At 47.8% G+C, this 16,686-nt stretch overlaps 2 protein-coding genes across 2 annotated transcripts in view; both read left to right on the forward strand.

Annotated features, from left to right (window-relative positions):
* The window catches only part of ccm2l (CCM2 like scaffold protein), a gene marked incomplete at both ends in the record, with an annotated part of 40,813 nt that extends 27,906 nt beyond the window's left edge, over window positions 1-12,907 (forward strand). The window contains 3 exon segments of the mRNA XM_084186662.1: window positions 628-787; window positions 7,561-7,699; window positions 12,573-12,907. Coding sequence (XP_084042788.1) covers window positions 628-787; window positions 7,561-7,699; window positions 12,573-12,907 — 634 coding nt within the window.
* Window positions 12,908-16,268: 3,361 nt separating this feature from the next.
* The window catches only part of LOC311149468 (CDK5 and ABL1 enzyme substrate 2-like), a gene marked incomplete at its 5' end in the record, with an annotated part of 82,250 nt that continues 81,832 nt past the window's right edge, over window positions 16,269-16,686 (forward strand). Inside the window, one exon of the mRNA XM_084186663.1 lies at window positions 16,269-16,539. Coding sequence (XP_084042789.1) covers window positions 16,269-16,539 — 271 coding nt within the window. The remainder of the gene's footprint in view (window positions 16,540-16,686) is intronic.

Here is a 16,686-nt window from a genome sequence, read left to right on the forward strand (position 1 = left end):
GTGTATAGTGAGTTATATCATGATACAGGGACAGTGTATAGTGAGTTATATCATGATACAGGGACAGTGTATAGTGAGTTATATCATGACACAGGGACAGTGTATAGTGAGTTAGATCATGATACAGGGACAGTGTATAGTGAGTTATATCATGATACAGGGACAGTGTATAGTGAGTTATATCATGACACAGGGACAGTGTATAGTGAGTAGTGAGTTAGATCATGATACAGGGACAGTGTATAGTGAGTAGTTAGTTATATCATGATACAGGGACAGTGTATAGTGAGTAGTGAGTTATATCATGATACAGGGACAGTGTATAGTGAGTTATATCATGACACAGGGACAGTGTATAGTGAGTAGTGAGTTATATCATGATACAGGGACAGTGTATAGTGAGTAGTGAGTTAGATCATGATACAGGGACAGTGTATAGTGAGTAGTGAGTGATATCATGATACAGGGACAGTGTATAGTGAGTGATAGGGCAGAGATGCCTCTATGAGTTCTCTATGCGTTTCATTCATAGGTTTTATTACTGTATAGTAAACGTTTTACAGTGTAATTTACCTGGTCATTTCTTTACTGTAAAATAAAGTGCTAATTTCTGTATTCTCCCAATAGTGATGGATCCCAGGAGGCCTTTGATCTGTATTACAGCGAGAACTACAGTGAGAGCTCGTCTCTTTCCCTACATGGCTCACACCACAGCCTGGCATCGCTGCACAGTGACGGAGGAGACAGCAACCAGGGCCTGCAGCTCATGCAGGAGTACATGATCACAGTAAGAATAAATACACGATCAGTTTTATTAGGTACACCACCCCGTTTCTGGAAAATTGGTTCGCTCCTACAGACAGTGAGTCTCGTGGCCGTGGCTTTGCTATGTGAAGCAGGCAGACAGGCATCGAGAGGTATTCAGTTACTGTTCCATTGAACGTTAGAATGGGCCAAAACGATTGACCTGAGAGACTTTGAGTGTGGTATGATCGTCGGTGCCAGGCGCGCCAGATCCAGTATCTCATAAATGTCCGGCCTCCTGGGCTTTTCACGCACCACAGTGTCTAGGGTTCACCGAGAATGGTGCGACAAACAAAAAACATCCAGTCAGCAGCAGTCCTGTGGGCGAAAACAGCTCGTTGATGAGAGGTCAAAGGAGAATGGCAAGAATGGTGCAAGCTAACAGGCGGGCCACAAACAGACAAATAACGGCGCAGTACAACAGTGGTGTGCAGAACGGCATCTCAGAACACAAAACCCGTCGGTCCTTGTCACAGATGGCCTATTGCAGCAGACGACCACACCGGGTTCCACACCTATCAGCTAAAAACTACAAGAAGCGGCTCCAGTTGGGCATGCCATCACCAACACTGGACAATTGAGGAGTGGAAAAAAACATTGCCTGGTCCGACGAATCCCGGTTCCTGTTGGGTCACGCTGATGTCAGAGTCAGGACTTGGCCTAAGCAGTATGAGTGTGTACAACGTGCGTAAAAAAACAAAGCAGAGCTCGTGCCTTTCAAGCGACTTCTTTCAAATCATCATTAGGGTCTCATCATGCAGCCTTACAATGTATTAAAAATCTAAATAAATAGGTAATTTAGCAGACGCTCTTATCCAGAGCAACTTACAGGAGCAATTAGGGTGAAGTGCCTTGCTCAAGGGCACATCTAACAGATTTTTCACCTAGTCAGCTCAGGGATTAGAACTAGCGACCTTTCGGTTAATGGCACAACGCCCTTAACCACTAAGCTACCTGTGCCATATAGCCCAAAAGTTTGTAGAACAACTAAAGTTACATTAATAACTCTAAATTAAGCATATAGGAGGACCTATTTCTTTGTTAACCACTCAACACAGAATAGCCGCACTCACTCAAATCGTTTGGAGAAGATATTTCTGTTTTCTTCAGCTTTGTTCAATTGTATTCTTCATACTATAAAATAATATAAAATAATGCCACGGGATTCTAAGCAAATCTTGTCTGCTAAATGAACTAGTGTAGCCCACAGCCATTTGGCATAGCCAGATCAGGACATAACATAAGGACAACTCAGAGTATGCTATTCTGTTCTTCTGAAATAGACTACATTTTCTTCATATCATGTTTCTTTAGACCTGTCTAAAATAAATAATGGATTTATTGTGAAGGTGTAGGCTATATTACATGGATTTATTAGACTTTTTTTAAATGTAGATGTTCCAAAGGTCTGCATCAGTGGCTTGTTGGCTTTGTGTGGAAGCCAGGAGATGCTAAAAGTGTTTATGTTAATTAACGGCCAATTACCAGGGCAGGAGTACATGATCACTATGAGTTCACAATAAAGATCACAGTGACGGCGGGACAGCAACCAGGGCAGGAGTACATGATCACAGTGACGGGGGACAGCAACCAGGGCAGGAGTACATGATCACAGTGACGGGGGGGACAGCAACCAGGGCAGGAGTACATGATCACAGTGACGGGGGACAGCGACCAGGGCAGGAGTACATGATCACAGTGACGGGGGACAGCGACCAGGGAAGGAGTACATGATCACAGTGACAGGGGGACAGCAACCAGGGCAGGAGTACATGATCACAGTAAAGACAGACACATGACCACAATAGTCAGGACCACTGAATTAGAATTAGGACATGACATTATATTATTGACAGAACCTATAGCCTGGGGCCACAGACAGAGTTCAATCAATAAATAAATCCGTTAATCAATCGATCAATCCTTTCTGTCATCACTCTCTCCCAGAACCATCCAGTTGAGGTTTAAACTGAGTCCACAAGAGCTACTGGAGTTTGTCCTGCTTCTGAGACAGGCTCGGGTTCTCTCACCTCTCTCCCCATGTAATGTTCCCCTGTGACCTGTGTTTGTCCCCTCTCTTCCTCTGTAATGTCCCCCCTGTGACCTGTGTTTGTCCCCTCTCTTCCTCTGTAATGTCCCCCCTGTGACCTGTGTTTGTCCCCTCTCTTCCTCTGTAATGTCCCCCCTGTGACCTGTGTTTGTCCCCTCTCTTCCTCCGTAATGTCCCCCTGTGACCTGTGTTTGTCCCCTCTCTTCCTCCGTAATGTCCCCCTGTGACCTGTGTTTGTCCCCTCTCTTCCTCTGTAATGTCCCCCCTGTGACCTGTGTTTGTCCCCTCTATTCCTCTGTAATGTCCCCCTGTGACCTGTGTTTGTCCCCTCTCTTCCTCTGTAATGTCCCCCCTGTGACCTGTGTTTGTCCCCTCTCTTCCTCTGTAATGTCCCCCCTGTGACCTGTGTTTGTCCCCTCTCTTCCTCTGTAATGTCCCCCTGTGACCTGTGTTTGTCCCCTCTCTTCCTCTGTAATGTCCCCCCTGTGACCTGTGTTTGTCCCCTCTCTTCCTCTGTAATGTCCCCCCTGTGACCTGTGTTTGTCCCCTCTCTCCCCATGTAATGTCCCCCTGTGACCTGTGTTTGTCCCCTCTCTTCCTCTGTAATGTCCCCCTGTGACCTGTGTTTGTCCCCTCTCTTCCTCTGTAATGTCCCCCTGTGACCTGTGTTTGTCCCCTCTCTTCCTCTGTAATGTCCCCCTGTGACCTGTGTTTGTCCCCTCTCTTCCTCTGTAATGTCCCCCCTGTGACCTGTGTTTGTCCCCTCTCTTCCTCTGTAATGTCCCCCCTGTGACCTGTGTTTGTCCCCTCTCTTCCTCTGTAATGTCCCCCTGTGACCTGTGTTTGTCCCCTCTCTTCCTCTGTAATGTCCCCCTGTGACCTGTGTTTGTCCCCTCTCTTCCTCTGTAATGTCCCCCCTGTGACCTGTGTTTGTCCCCTCTCTCCCCATGTAATGTCCCCCTGTGACCTGTGTTTGTCCCCTCTCTTCCTCTGTAATGTCCCCCCGTGACCTGTGTTTGTCCCCTCTCTTCCTCTGTAATGTCCCCCCTGTGACCTGTGTTTGTCCCCTCTCTTCCTCTGTAATGTCCCCCTGTGACCTGTGTTTGTCCCCTCTCTTCCTCTGTAATGTCCCCCCTGTGACCTGTGTTTGTCCCCTCTCTTCCTCTGTAATGTCCCCCTGTGACCTGTGTTTGTCCCCTCTCTTCCTCTGTAATGTCCCCCTGTGACCTGTGTTTGTCCCCTCTCTTCCTCTGTAATGTCCCCCCTGTGACCTGTGTTTGTCCCCTCTCTTCCTCTGTAATGTCCCCCTGTGACCTGTGTTTGTCCCCTCTCTTCCTCTGTAATGTCCCCCTGTGACCTGTGTTTGTCCCCTCTCTTCCTCTGTAATGTCCCCCTGTGACCTGTGTTTGTCCCCTCTCTTACTCTGTAATGTCCCCCCTGTGACCTGTGTTTGTCCCCTCTCTTCCTCTGTAATGTCCCCCTGTGACCTGTGTTTGTCCCCTCTCTTCCTCTGTAATGTCCCCCTGTGACCTGTGTTTGTCCCCTCTCTTCCTCTGTAATGTCCCCCTGTGACCTGTGTTTGTCCCCTCTCTTCCTCCGTAATGTCCCCCCTGTGACCTGTGTTTGTCCCCTCTCTTCCTCTGTAATGTCCCCCCGTGACCTGTGTTTGTCCCCTCTCTTCCTCTGTAATGTCCCCCCTGTGACCTGTGTTTGTCCCCTCTCTTCCTCTGTAATGTCCCCCCTGTGACCTGTGTTTGTCCCCTCTCTTCCTCTGTAATGTCCCCCTGTGACCTGTGTTTGTCCCCTCTCTTCCTCTGTAATGTCCCCCATGTGACCTGTGTTTGTCCCCTCTCTTCCTCTGTAATGTCCCCCCTGTGACCTGTGTTTGTCCCCTCTCTTCCTCTGTAATGTCCCCCCTGTGACCTGTGTTTGTCCCCTCTCTTCCTCTGTAATGTCCCCCTGTGACCTGTGTTTGTCCCCTCTCTTCCTCTGTAATGTCCCCCTGTGACCTGTGTTTGTCCCCTCTCTTCCTCTGTAATGTCCCCCTGTGACCTGTGTTTGTCCCCTCTCTTCCTCTGTAATGTCCCCCTGTGACCTGTGTTTGTCCCCTCTCTTCCTCTGTAATGTCCCCCCTGTGACCTGTGTTTGTCCCCTCTCTTCCTCTGTAATGTCCCCCTGTGACCTGTGTTTGTCCCCTCTCTTCCTCTGTAATGTCCCCCTGTGACCTGTGTTTGTCCCCTCTCTTCCTCTGTAATGTCCCCCTGTGACCTGTGTTTGTCCCCTCTCTTCCTCTGTAATGTCCCCCTGTGACCTGTGTTTGTCCCCTCTCTCCCCATGTAATGTCCCCCTGTGACCTGTGTTTGTCCCCTCTCTTCCTCTGTAATGTCCCCCCTGTGACCTGTGTTTGTCCCCTCTCTTCCTCTGTAATGTCCCCCCTGTGACATGTGTTTGTCCCCTCTCTTCCTCTGTAATGTCCCCCCTGTGACCTGTGTTTGTCCCCTCTCTTTCTCTGTAATGTCCCCCTGTGACATGTGTTTGTCCCCTCTCTTCCTCTGTAATGTCCCCCTGTGACCTGTGTTTGTCCTCTCTCTTCCTCTGTAATGTCCCCCCTGTGACCTGTGTTTGTCCCCTCTCTTCCTCTCTAATGTCCTCCCTGTGACCTGTGTTTGTCCCCTCTCTTCCTCTGTAATGTCCCCCTGTGACCTGTGTTTGTCCCCTCTCTTCCTCTGTAATGTCCCCCTGTGACCTGTGTTTGTCCCCTCTTTTCCTCTGTAATGTCCCCCCTGTGACCTGTGTTTGTCCCCTCTCTTCCTCTGTAATGTCCCCCTGTGACCTGTGTTTGTCCCCTCTCTTCCTCTGTAATGTCCCCCCTGTGACCTGTGTTTGTCCCCTCTCTTCCTCTGTAATGTCCCCCCTGTGACCTGTGTTTGTCCCCTCTCTTCCTCTGTAAAGTCCCCCCTGTAACCTGTGTTTGTCCCCTCTCTTCCTCTGTAAAGTCCCCCCTGTGACCTGTGTTTGTCCCCTCTCTTCCTCTGTAATGTCCCCCCTGTGACCTGTGTTTGTCCCCTCTCTTCCTCTGTAATGTCCCCCCTGTGACCTGTGTTTGTCCCCTCTCTTCCTCTGTAATGTCCCCCCTGTGACATGTGTTTGTCCCCTCTCTTCCTCTGTAATGTCCCCCCTGTAACCTGTGTTTGTCCCCTCTCTTCCTCTGTAATGTCCCCCTGTGACCTGTGTTTATCCCCTCTCTTCCTCTGTAATGTCCCCCCTGTAACCTGTGTTTGTCCCCTCTCTTCCTCTGTAATGTCCCCCTGTGACCTGTGTTTATCCCCTCTCTTCCACTGTAATGTCCCCCCTGTGACCTGTGTTTGTCCCCTCTCTTCCTCTGTAATGTCCCCCCTGTAACCTGTGTTTGTCCCCTCTCTTCCTCTGTAATGTCCCCCCTGTAACCTGTGTTTGTCCCCTCTCTTCCTCTGTAATGTCCCCCTGTAACCTGTGTTTGTCCCCTCTCTTCCACTGTAATGTCCCCCCTGTAACCTGTGTTTGTCCCCTCTCTTCCTCTGTAATGTCCCCCCTGTGACCTGTGTTTGTCCCCTCTCTTCCACTGTAATGTCCCCCTGTAACCTGTGTTTGTCCCCTCTCTTCCACTGTAATGTCCCCCCTGTAACCTGTGTTTGTCCCCTCTCTTCCTCTGTAATGTCCCCCCTGTGACCTGTGTTTGTCCCCTCTCTTCCACTGTAATGTCCCCCTGTAACCTGTGTTTGTCCCCTCTCTTCCTCTGTAATGTCCCCCTGTGACCTGTGTTTGTCCCCTCTCTTCCTCTGTAATGTCCCCCTGTGACCTGTGTTTGTCCCCTCTCTTCCTCTGTAATGTCCCCCCTGTGACCTGTGTTTGTCCCCTCTCTTCCTCTGTAATGTCCCCCCTGTAACCTGTGTTTGTCCCCTCTCTTCCTCTGTAATGTCCCCCCTGTGACCTGTGTTTGTCCCCTCTCTTCCTCTGTAATGTCCCCCCTGTAACCTGTGTTTGTCCCCTCTCTTCCTCTGTAATGTCCCCCTGTAACCTGTGTTTGTCCCCTCTCTTCCTCTGTAATGTCCCCCCTGTAACCTGTGTTTGTCCCCTCTCTTCCTCTGTAATGTCCCCCCTGTGACCTGTGTTTGTCCCCTCTCTTCCTCTGTAATGTCCCCCCTGTGACCTGTGTTTGTCCCCTCTCTTCCTCTGTAATGTCCCCCCTGTGACCTGTGTTTGTCCCCTCTCTTCCTCTGTAATGTCCCCCCTGTGACCTGTGTTTGTCCCCTCTCTTCCTCTGTAATGTCCCCCCTGTAACCTGTGTTTGTCCCCTCTCTTCCTCTGTAATGTCCCCCCTGTGACCTGTGTTTGTCCCCTCTCTTCCTCTGTAATGTCCCCCCTGTGACCTGTGTTTGTCCCCTCTCTTCCTCTGTAATGTCCCCCCTGTGACCTGTGTTTGTCCCCTCTCTTCCTCTGTAATGTCCCCCCTGTAACCTGTGTTTGTCCCCTCTCTTCCTCTGTAATGTCCCCCTGTAACCTGTGTTTGTCCCCTCTCTTCCTCTGTAATGTCCCCCTGTGACCTGTGTTTGTCCCCTCTCTTCCTCTGTAATGTCCCCCTGTGACCTGTGTTTGTCCCCTCTCTTCCTCTGTAATGTCCCCCCTGTAACCTGTGTTTGTCCCCTCTCTTCCACTGTACCACCCAGCTAAGGAGCAAGCTGAGTCCTCAGGAGCTCCAGCAATTTGCCCTGCTGTTGAGAGAGTACAGGCTGGGATCTCCCATTGATGTGTTCTGTTCTGACCTGCTACAGCTTTATGGAGACAACAGGAAGTTCCTGCTCCTGGGTAGGATAACACGCACGCACACACATACACACACACACACACACACACACACACACACACATAAAGGTGTGGCGAGACCTCGAGTTATTACGTCAAATCTCCATAGCTTTACCAATGTCACAGAACTAGTATTTTAGCAATGCAATGTTATGTACATTCATTTATAAACAAAATGGGGGAACCCAGGGGAACCAGAGAGGTCTGTCCGTAATAAAGAGATGCTCTGCTTTTTTGACACCGCACTCCAAAAAGCAAGGTCTGCAGGCTCTAGTTTTGTCTTATCTTTGATTATTGTCCAGTCATGTGGTCGAGTGCTGCAAAGAAAGACCTAGTTAAGCTGCAGCTGGCCCAGAACAGAGCGGCACGTCTTGCTCTTCATTGTAATCAGAGGGCTGATATAAATACTATGCATGCCAGTCTCTCTTGGCTAAGAGTTGAGGAGAGACTGACTGCATCACTTCTTCTTTCTTTAAGAAACATGAATGTGTTTAAAATCCCAAATTGTTTGCGTAGTCAGCTTACACACAGCTCTGACACACACACTTACCCCACCAGACATGCCACCAGTGGTCTTTTCACAGTCCCCAAATACAGAACAAATTCAAGAAAGCGTACAGTATTATATAGAGCCATTATTGCATGGAACTCCCTTCCATCTCATATTGCTCAAATAAACAGCAAACCTGGTTTCAAAAAACAGATAAAGCAACACATCACGGCACAGCGCCTCTCCCCTTTTTGACCTAGATAGTTTGTGTGTATGTACTGATATGTAGGCTACGTGTGCCGTTTTTAAAATGCATGTAGTTCTGTCCTTGAGCTGTTCTTGTCTATGAATGTTCTGTATTATGTCATGTTTCATGTTCTGTGTGGACCCCAGGAAGAGTAGCTGCTGCTTTCACAACAGCTAATGGGGATCCTGATAAAATACCAATAATACCAAAAATACCACACAGTGAAATCAGAACCATGGACAGCTACGTCATATTTAGCTTACGTTGATTGGACTAAATCAATAGTTGTTTAGTAGTCTGAAAATGTCGGAAACATGAACTTGCTTAACCATGCTGTAGGTCACGTAACTGTTTGTTACACACAATATGCTTTGTGGACGTCCTCGGACAGAGGTTGCTCTCCGGTGTTGTGATAAAAACAAAGGTGTGGTTGAATTTATTCTGCCACTGTGTCTTCTCATTGTCTCGGCCTTTAGGCCTATTAATCACGGTGTCAAGGCATATGAACTAACAGGTTATAGAGCAAACAGAGAGAGAGGGAGAGCGAGAGAGATAGTGTTTGTGTATTTTATTTTTAATTAAAAGAAATGTGGGGGGTAGATCAGCTTTAATATTGCAGATAGATTGTAACTTCCATCAATGTAATTGTCTGCATCACTTCCAATCCCCCATATGTTTTTTTTTCGTTTTTTTCTCGCATATGTATATATATACACATGCATATACATACATACAGTGAAGGGAAAAAGTATTTGATCCCCTGCTGATTTTGTACGTTTGCCCACTGACAAAGACATGATCAGTCTATAATTTTAATGGTAGGTTTATTTGAACAGTGAGAGACAGAATAACAACAACAAAATCCAGAAAAACTAATGTAAAACGTGTTAGAAATTGATTTGCATTTTAATGAGGGAAATAAGTATTTGACCCCTCTGCAAAACATGACTTAGTACTTGGTGGCAAAACCCTTGTTGGCAATCACAGAGGTCAGACGTTTCTTGTAGTTGGCCACCAGGTTTGCACACATCTCAGGAGGGATTTTGTCCCACTCCTCTTTGCAGATCTTCTCCAAGTCATTAAGGTTTCGAGGCTGACGTTTGGCAACTCGAACCTTCAGCTCCCTCCACAGATTTTCTATGGGATTAAGGTCTGGAGACTGGCTAGGCCACTCCAGGACCTTAATGTGCTTCTTCTTGAGCCACTCCTTTGTTGCCTTGGGTCATTGTCATGCTGGAATACCCATCCACAACCCATTTTCAATGCCCTGGCTGAGGGAAGGAGGTTCTCACCCAAGATTTGACGGTACATGGCCCCGTCCATCGTCCCTTTGATGCGGTGAAGTTGTCTTGTCCCCTTAGCAGAAAAACACCCCCAAAGCATAATGTTTCCACCTCCATGTTTAACGGTGGGGATGGTGTTCTTGGGGTCATAGGCAGCATTCCTCCTCCTCCAAACACGGCGAGTTGAGTTGATGCCAAAGAGCTCGATTTTGATCTCATCTGACCACAACACTTTCACCCAGTTCTCCTCTGAATCATTCAGATGTTCATTGGCAAACTTCAGACGGCCCTGTATATGTGCTTTCTTGAGCAGGGGGACCTTGCGGGCGCTGCAGGATTTCAGTCCTTCACGGCGTAGTGTGTTACCAATTGTTTTCTTGGTGACTATGGTCCCAGCTGCCTTGAGATCATTGACAAGATCCTCCCGTGTAGTTCTGGGCTGATTCCTCACCGTTCTCATGATCATTGCAACTCCACGAGGTGAGATCTTGCATGGAGCCCCAGGCCAAGGGAGATTGACAGTTCTTTTGTGTTTCTTCCATTTGCGAATTATCACACCAACTGTTGTCACCTTCTCACCAAGCTGCTTGGCGATGGTCTTGTAGCCCATTCCAGCCTTGTGTAGGTCTACAATCTTGTCCCTGACATCTTTGGAGAGCTCTTTGGTCTTGGCCATGGTGGAGAGTTTGGAATCTGATTGATTGATTGCTTCTGTGGACAGGTGTCTTTTATACAGGTAACAAACTGAGATTAGGAGCACTCCCTTTAAGAGTGTGCTCCTAATCTCAGCTCATTACCTGTATAAAAGACACCTGGATACCCTAAGACACACTAAAACACACAGATATCCTAAGACACACTAAAACACACAGATACCCTAAGACACACTAAGACACACTAAAACACACAGATACCCTAAGACACACTAAGACACACAGATACACTAAGACACACTAAGACACACAGATATCCTAAGACACACTAAGACACACAGATACACTAAGACACACTAAGACACACAGATATCCTAAGACACACTAAAACACACAGATATCCTAAGACACACTAAGACACACAGATACACTAAGACACACTAAGACACACAGATACACTAAGACACACAGATATCCTAAGACACACTAAGACACACTAAAACACACAGATACCCTAAGACACACTAAGACACACAGATACACTAAGACACACTAAAACACACAGATATCCTAAGACACACTAAGACACACTAAGATACACTAAAACACACAGATATCCTAAGACACACTAAAACACACAGATATCCTAAGACACACTAAAACACACAGATACCCTAAGACACACTAAGACACATAGATACACTAAGACACACTAAGACACACAGATATCCTAAGACACACTAAGATACACTAAAACACACAGATACCCTAAGACACACTAAGACACACAGATACACTAAGACACACAGATACACTAAGATACACTAAAACACACAGATACCCTAAGACACACTAAGACACACAGATACACTAAGACACACAGATATCATAAGACACACTAAGCTTCCCATCTTCCTGTCATTTCCCAGGTATGTTCATTCATTCAGCAGCACTGGTCACCAGCTGTGGGCTGGCTATAACCTTGTCTAGTCCCTAACCTTAACCCCAGCTATAACCTTGTCTAGTCCCTAACCTTAACCCCAGCTATAACCTTGTCTAGTCCCTAACCTTAACCCCAGCTATAACCTTGTCTAGTCCCTAACCTTAACCCCAGCTATAACCTTGTCTAGTCCCTAACCTTAACCCCAGCTATAACCTTGTCTAGTCCCTAACCTTAACCCCAGCTATAACCTTGTCTAGTCCCTAACCTTAACCCCAGCTATAACCTTGTCTAGTCCCTAACCTTAACCCCAGCTATAACCTTGTGTCTCGTCCCTAACCTTAACCCCAGCTATAACCTTGTCTAGTCCCTAACCTTAACCCCAGCTATAACCTTGTCTAGTCCCTAACCTTAACCCCAGCTATAACCTTGTCTAGTCCCTAACCTTAACCCCAGCTATAACCTTGTCTAGTCCCTAACCTTAACCCCAGCTATAACCTTGTGTCTCGTCCCTAACCTTAACCCCAGCTATAACCTTGTCTAGTCCCTAACCTTAACCCCAGCTATAACCTTGTCTAGTCCCTAACCTTAACCCCAGCTATAACCTTGTGTCTAGTCCCTAACCTTAACCCCAGCTATAACCTTGTCTAGTCCCTAACCTTAACCCCAGCTATAACCTTGTCTAGTCCGTAACCTTAACACCAGCTATAACCTTGTGTCTCGTCCCATACCAATGACTGTTCCCCTCTCTGTTCCCCAGGAATGACTGTTCCCCTGTCTCCTCCCCAGGAATGACTGTTCCCCTTTCTGTTCCCCAGGAATGACTGTTCCCCTTTCTGTTCCCCGGGAATGGCTGTTTCCCTCTCTGTTCCCCAGGAATGACTGTTTCCCTCTCTGTTCCCCAGGAATGACTGTTCCCCTGTCTCCTCCCCAGGAATGACTGTTCCCATCTCTCCTCCCCAGGAATGACTGTTCCCCTTTCTGTTCCCCAGGAATGACTGTTCCCATCTCTGTTCCCCGGGAATGACTGTTCCCCTCTCTGTTCCCCAGGAATGGCTGTTTCCCTCTCTGTTCCCCGGGAATGACTGTTCCACTCTCTGTTCCCCAGGAATGACTGCTCCACTCTCTGTTCTTCAAGAATGACTGTTCCCGTCTCTGTTCCCCAGGAATGACTGTTCCCGTCTCTGTTCCCCTCTCTGTTCCCCTCTCTGTTCCCCAGGCACTAAGTCTGACTGTGTCTTCCTCTCTGTCTCTCTCCTCCAGGCATGCGTCCCTTCATCCCAGACAAGGACGTGGGCGTCTTCGAGAGCTTCCTAGAAGGCATCGGGATCCGGGAGGGGGGCATTCTGACGGACAGCTTTGGCCGGATCAAACGGAGCATGAGCAGTACGGCGGCAACGGCCGTGCGGGGTTACGACAGTTGGTCACTCCCCTCGGGCTCACAGGACTTCAACCGCAGGATCAGTGACATCACACACGACATCGAGGCCCTGGGATTCCAACATGAACAGGGGGGGTGGCAGGGAGAGCAGGGGGGGTGGCAGGGAGAGCAGGGGGGGTGTCAGGGAGACATTGAGGAGGAGGATTATTATCTGTGAGGAGGAGATGGGGTCATTGTGGAACAGAAATGTAGTCACTATCATGAACACCACACACACACACACACACACACACAAGAGACTGAGAGTAGCACAGGGTCAGCCACAGGGTCAGCCACAGAGTCAGCCACAGGGTCAGCCACAGCGTTTGGAGATTAAATGCCTTGTGCAAGGGCACAACGGCAGTAGATGGCACCTGAGTCGTGAGGCTGAGGGGCCATCTTTTCGTTTCCATATCAGCAGCTTAACTCTCATTGAGGACGTAGTGAATCACCAAATGAGTGTTAAACATTCCTTTGTCCCTCTAACTCATTTAGTCATAGGACTCTGGTCTAAAGTAGTGCACTATGTAGGGAATAGGGTGCCATTTGGGATGCACACCTAAGCTTTTATCCCTGTGTAATCCTCATACATTCACAAAAAAAGGTGCTATCTAGAACCTAAAAGGGTTCTTTGGCTGTCTTCATAGGAGAACCCTTTGAAGAACCCTTTTTGGTTCCAGGTAGAACCCTTTTTGGTTCCAGGTAGAACCCTTTCCACAGAGGGTTCTCCTATGGGGACAGCCGAATAATCCTTTTGGAACCCTTTTTTCTAAGACTGTAGCGACCGCTGCCTGGTTCTGCTGACAAACAGGGTTACGTCCCAAATGGCACCATATCCCCTATATATGTGCAGTGCACTACTTTTGACCAGAGTCCTATGGGTCCTGGTCAAAAGTAGTGCACGATGAAGGGAATAGGGTGCCATTTGGGACGCAAGCAAGCACTTTGCATCAACATGCCTTTGGATCCAACTCATTTTCATGCTATTTGCATCCTGGTTTGGGGGCCACGCCTAGCATTAATGAATAACAAGGGAGAGAGGGAGGGAGAGAGATGGGGAGAGAGATGGGGAGAGAGAGAGAGAGAGAGAGAGAGAGAGAGAGAGAGAGAGAGAGAGAGAGAGAGAGAGAGAGAGAGAGAGAGAGAGAGAGAGAGAGAGAGAGAGAGAGAGAGAGAGAGAGAGAGAGAGAGAGAGAGAGAGAGAGAGAGAGAGAGAGAGAGAGGGGGATGATCAGTGATAGAGACATGGTGATGATCAGTGATAGAGACATGGTGATGATCAGTGATAGAGACAGTGATGATCAGTGATAGAGACAGGGGGGTGATCAGTGATAGAGACATGGTGATGATCAGTGATAGAGACATGGTGATGATCAGTGATAGAGACAGGGTGATGATCAGTGATAGAGACGGGGATGATCAGTGATAGAGACATGGTGATTATCAGTGATAGAGACAGGGTGATGATCAGTGGTAGAGACATGGTGATGATCAGTGATAGAGACGGGGTGATGATCAGTGATAGAGACGGGGGGATGATCAGTGATAGAGACGGGGTGATGATCAGTGATAGAGACGGGGGGATGATCAGTGATAGAGACGGGGTGATGATCAGTGATAGAGACATGGTGATGATCAGTGATAGAGACATGGTGATGATCAGTGATAGAGACATGGTGATGATCAGTGATAGAGACGGGGTGATGATCAGTGATAGAGACAGGGGGATGATCAGTGATAGAGACATGGTGATGATCAGTGATAGAGACATGGTGATGATCAGTGATAGAGACAGGGTGATGATCAGTGATAGAGACAGGGGGATGATCAGTGATAGAGACATGGTGATGATCAGTGATAGAGACATGGTGATGATCAGTGATAGAGACGGGGTGATGATCAGTGATAGAGACGGGGATGATCAGTGATAGAGACATGGTGATTATCAGTGATAGAGACATGGTGATGATCAGTGATAGAGACGGGGATGATCAGTGATAGAGACATGGTGATTATCAGTGATAGAGACGGGGTGATGATCAGTGATAGAGACATGGTGATGATCAGTGATAGAGACATGGTGATGATCAGTGATAGAGACAGGGTGATGATCAGTGATAGAGACGGGGGGATGATCAGTGATAGAGACGGGGTGATGATCAGTGATAGAGACATGGTGATGATCAGTGATAGAGACATGGTGATGATCAGTGATAGAGACGGGGTGATGATCAGTGATAGAGACAGGGGGATGATCAGTGATAGAGACATGGTGATGATCAGTGATAGAGACATGGTGATGATCAGTGATAGAGACAGGGTGATGATCAGTGATAGAGACAGGGGGATGATCAGTGATAGAGACATGGTGATGATCAGTGATAGAGACATGGTGATGATCAGTGATAGAGACGGGGTGATGATCAGTGATAGAGACGGGGTGATGATTAGTGATAGAGACGGGGGGATGATCAGTGATAGAGACATGGTGATGATCAGTGATAGAGACGGGGGGATGATCAGTGATAGAGACGGGGTGATGATCAGTGATAGAGACGGGGTGATGATCAGTGATAGAGACGGGGATGATCAGTAATAGAGACATGTTGATGATCAGTGATAGAGACAGGGTGATGATCAGTGATAGAGACGGGGTGATGATCAGTGATAGAGACGGGGGGATGATCAGTGATAGAGACATGGTGATGATCAGTGATAGAGACATGGTGATGATCAGTGATAGAGACAGGGTGATGATCAGTGATAGAGACGGGGATGATCAGTGATAGAGACATGGTGATTATCAGTGATAGAGACAGGGTGATGATCAGTGGTAGAGACATGGTGATGATCAGTGATAGAGACGGGGTGATGATCAGTGATAGAGACGGGGGGATGATCAGTGATAGAGACAGGGTGATGATCAGTGATAGAGACGGGGGGATGATCAGTGATAGAGACGGGGTGATGATCAGTGATAGAGACATGGTGATGATCAGTGATAGAGACATGGTGATGATCAGTGATAGAGACGGGGTGATGATCAGTGATAGAGACAGGGGGATGATCAGTGATAGAGACATGGTGATGATCAGTGATAGAGACATGGTGATGATCAGTGATAGAGACAGGGTGATGATCAGTGATAGAGACAGGGGGATGATCAGTGATAGAGACATGGTGATGATCAGTGATAGAGACATGGTGATGATCAGTGATAGAGACGGGGTGATGATCAGTGATAGAGACGGGATGATGATTAGTGATAGAGACGGGGGGATGATCAGTGATAGAGACATGGTGATGATCAGTGATAGAGACGGGGTGATGATCAGTGATAGAGACGGGGTGATGATCAGTGATAGAGACGGGGTGATGATCAGTGATAGAGACGGGGTGATGATCAGTGATAGAGACGGGGATGATCAGTAATAGAGACATGTTGATGATCAGTGATAGAGACAGGGTGATGATCAGTGATAGAGACGGGGTGATGATCAGTGATAGAGACGGGGGGATGATCAGTGATAGAGACGGGGATGATCAGTAATAGAGACGGGGTGATGATCAGTGATAGAGACGGGGTGATGATCAGTGATAGAGACATGGTGATGATCAGTGATAAAGACGGGGGGATGATCAGTGATAGAGACGGGGTGAAGATCAGTGATAGAGACATGGTGATGATCAGTGATAGAGACGGGGTGATGATCAGTGATAGAGACGGGGGGATGATCAGTGATAGAGACGGGGTGATGATCAGTGATAGAGACGGGGTGATGATCAGTGATAGAGACGGGGTGATGATCAGTGATAGAGACTGGGTGTTGATAAGAGAAGGAGGACAGTGATAGTCAGAGAAATATAGGTTACGTCCCAAATTGTACCCTATTCCCTAAATAGTGCACTACTTTTGACCAGGGCTCTCACTATAGGAAAAGGGTGCCATTTTGGACG

Source organism: Coregonus lavaretus, assembly GCF_964263955.1.
Source record: "Coregonus lavaretus genome assembly, chromosome: 22".
NCBI classification, from domain to species: Eukaryota; Metazoa; Chordata; class Actinopteri; order Salmoniformes; family Salmonidae; genus Coregonus; species Coregonus lavaretus.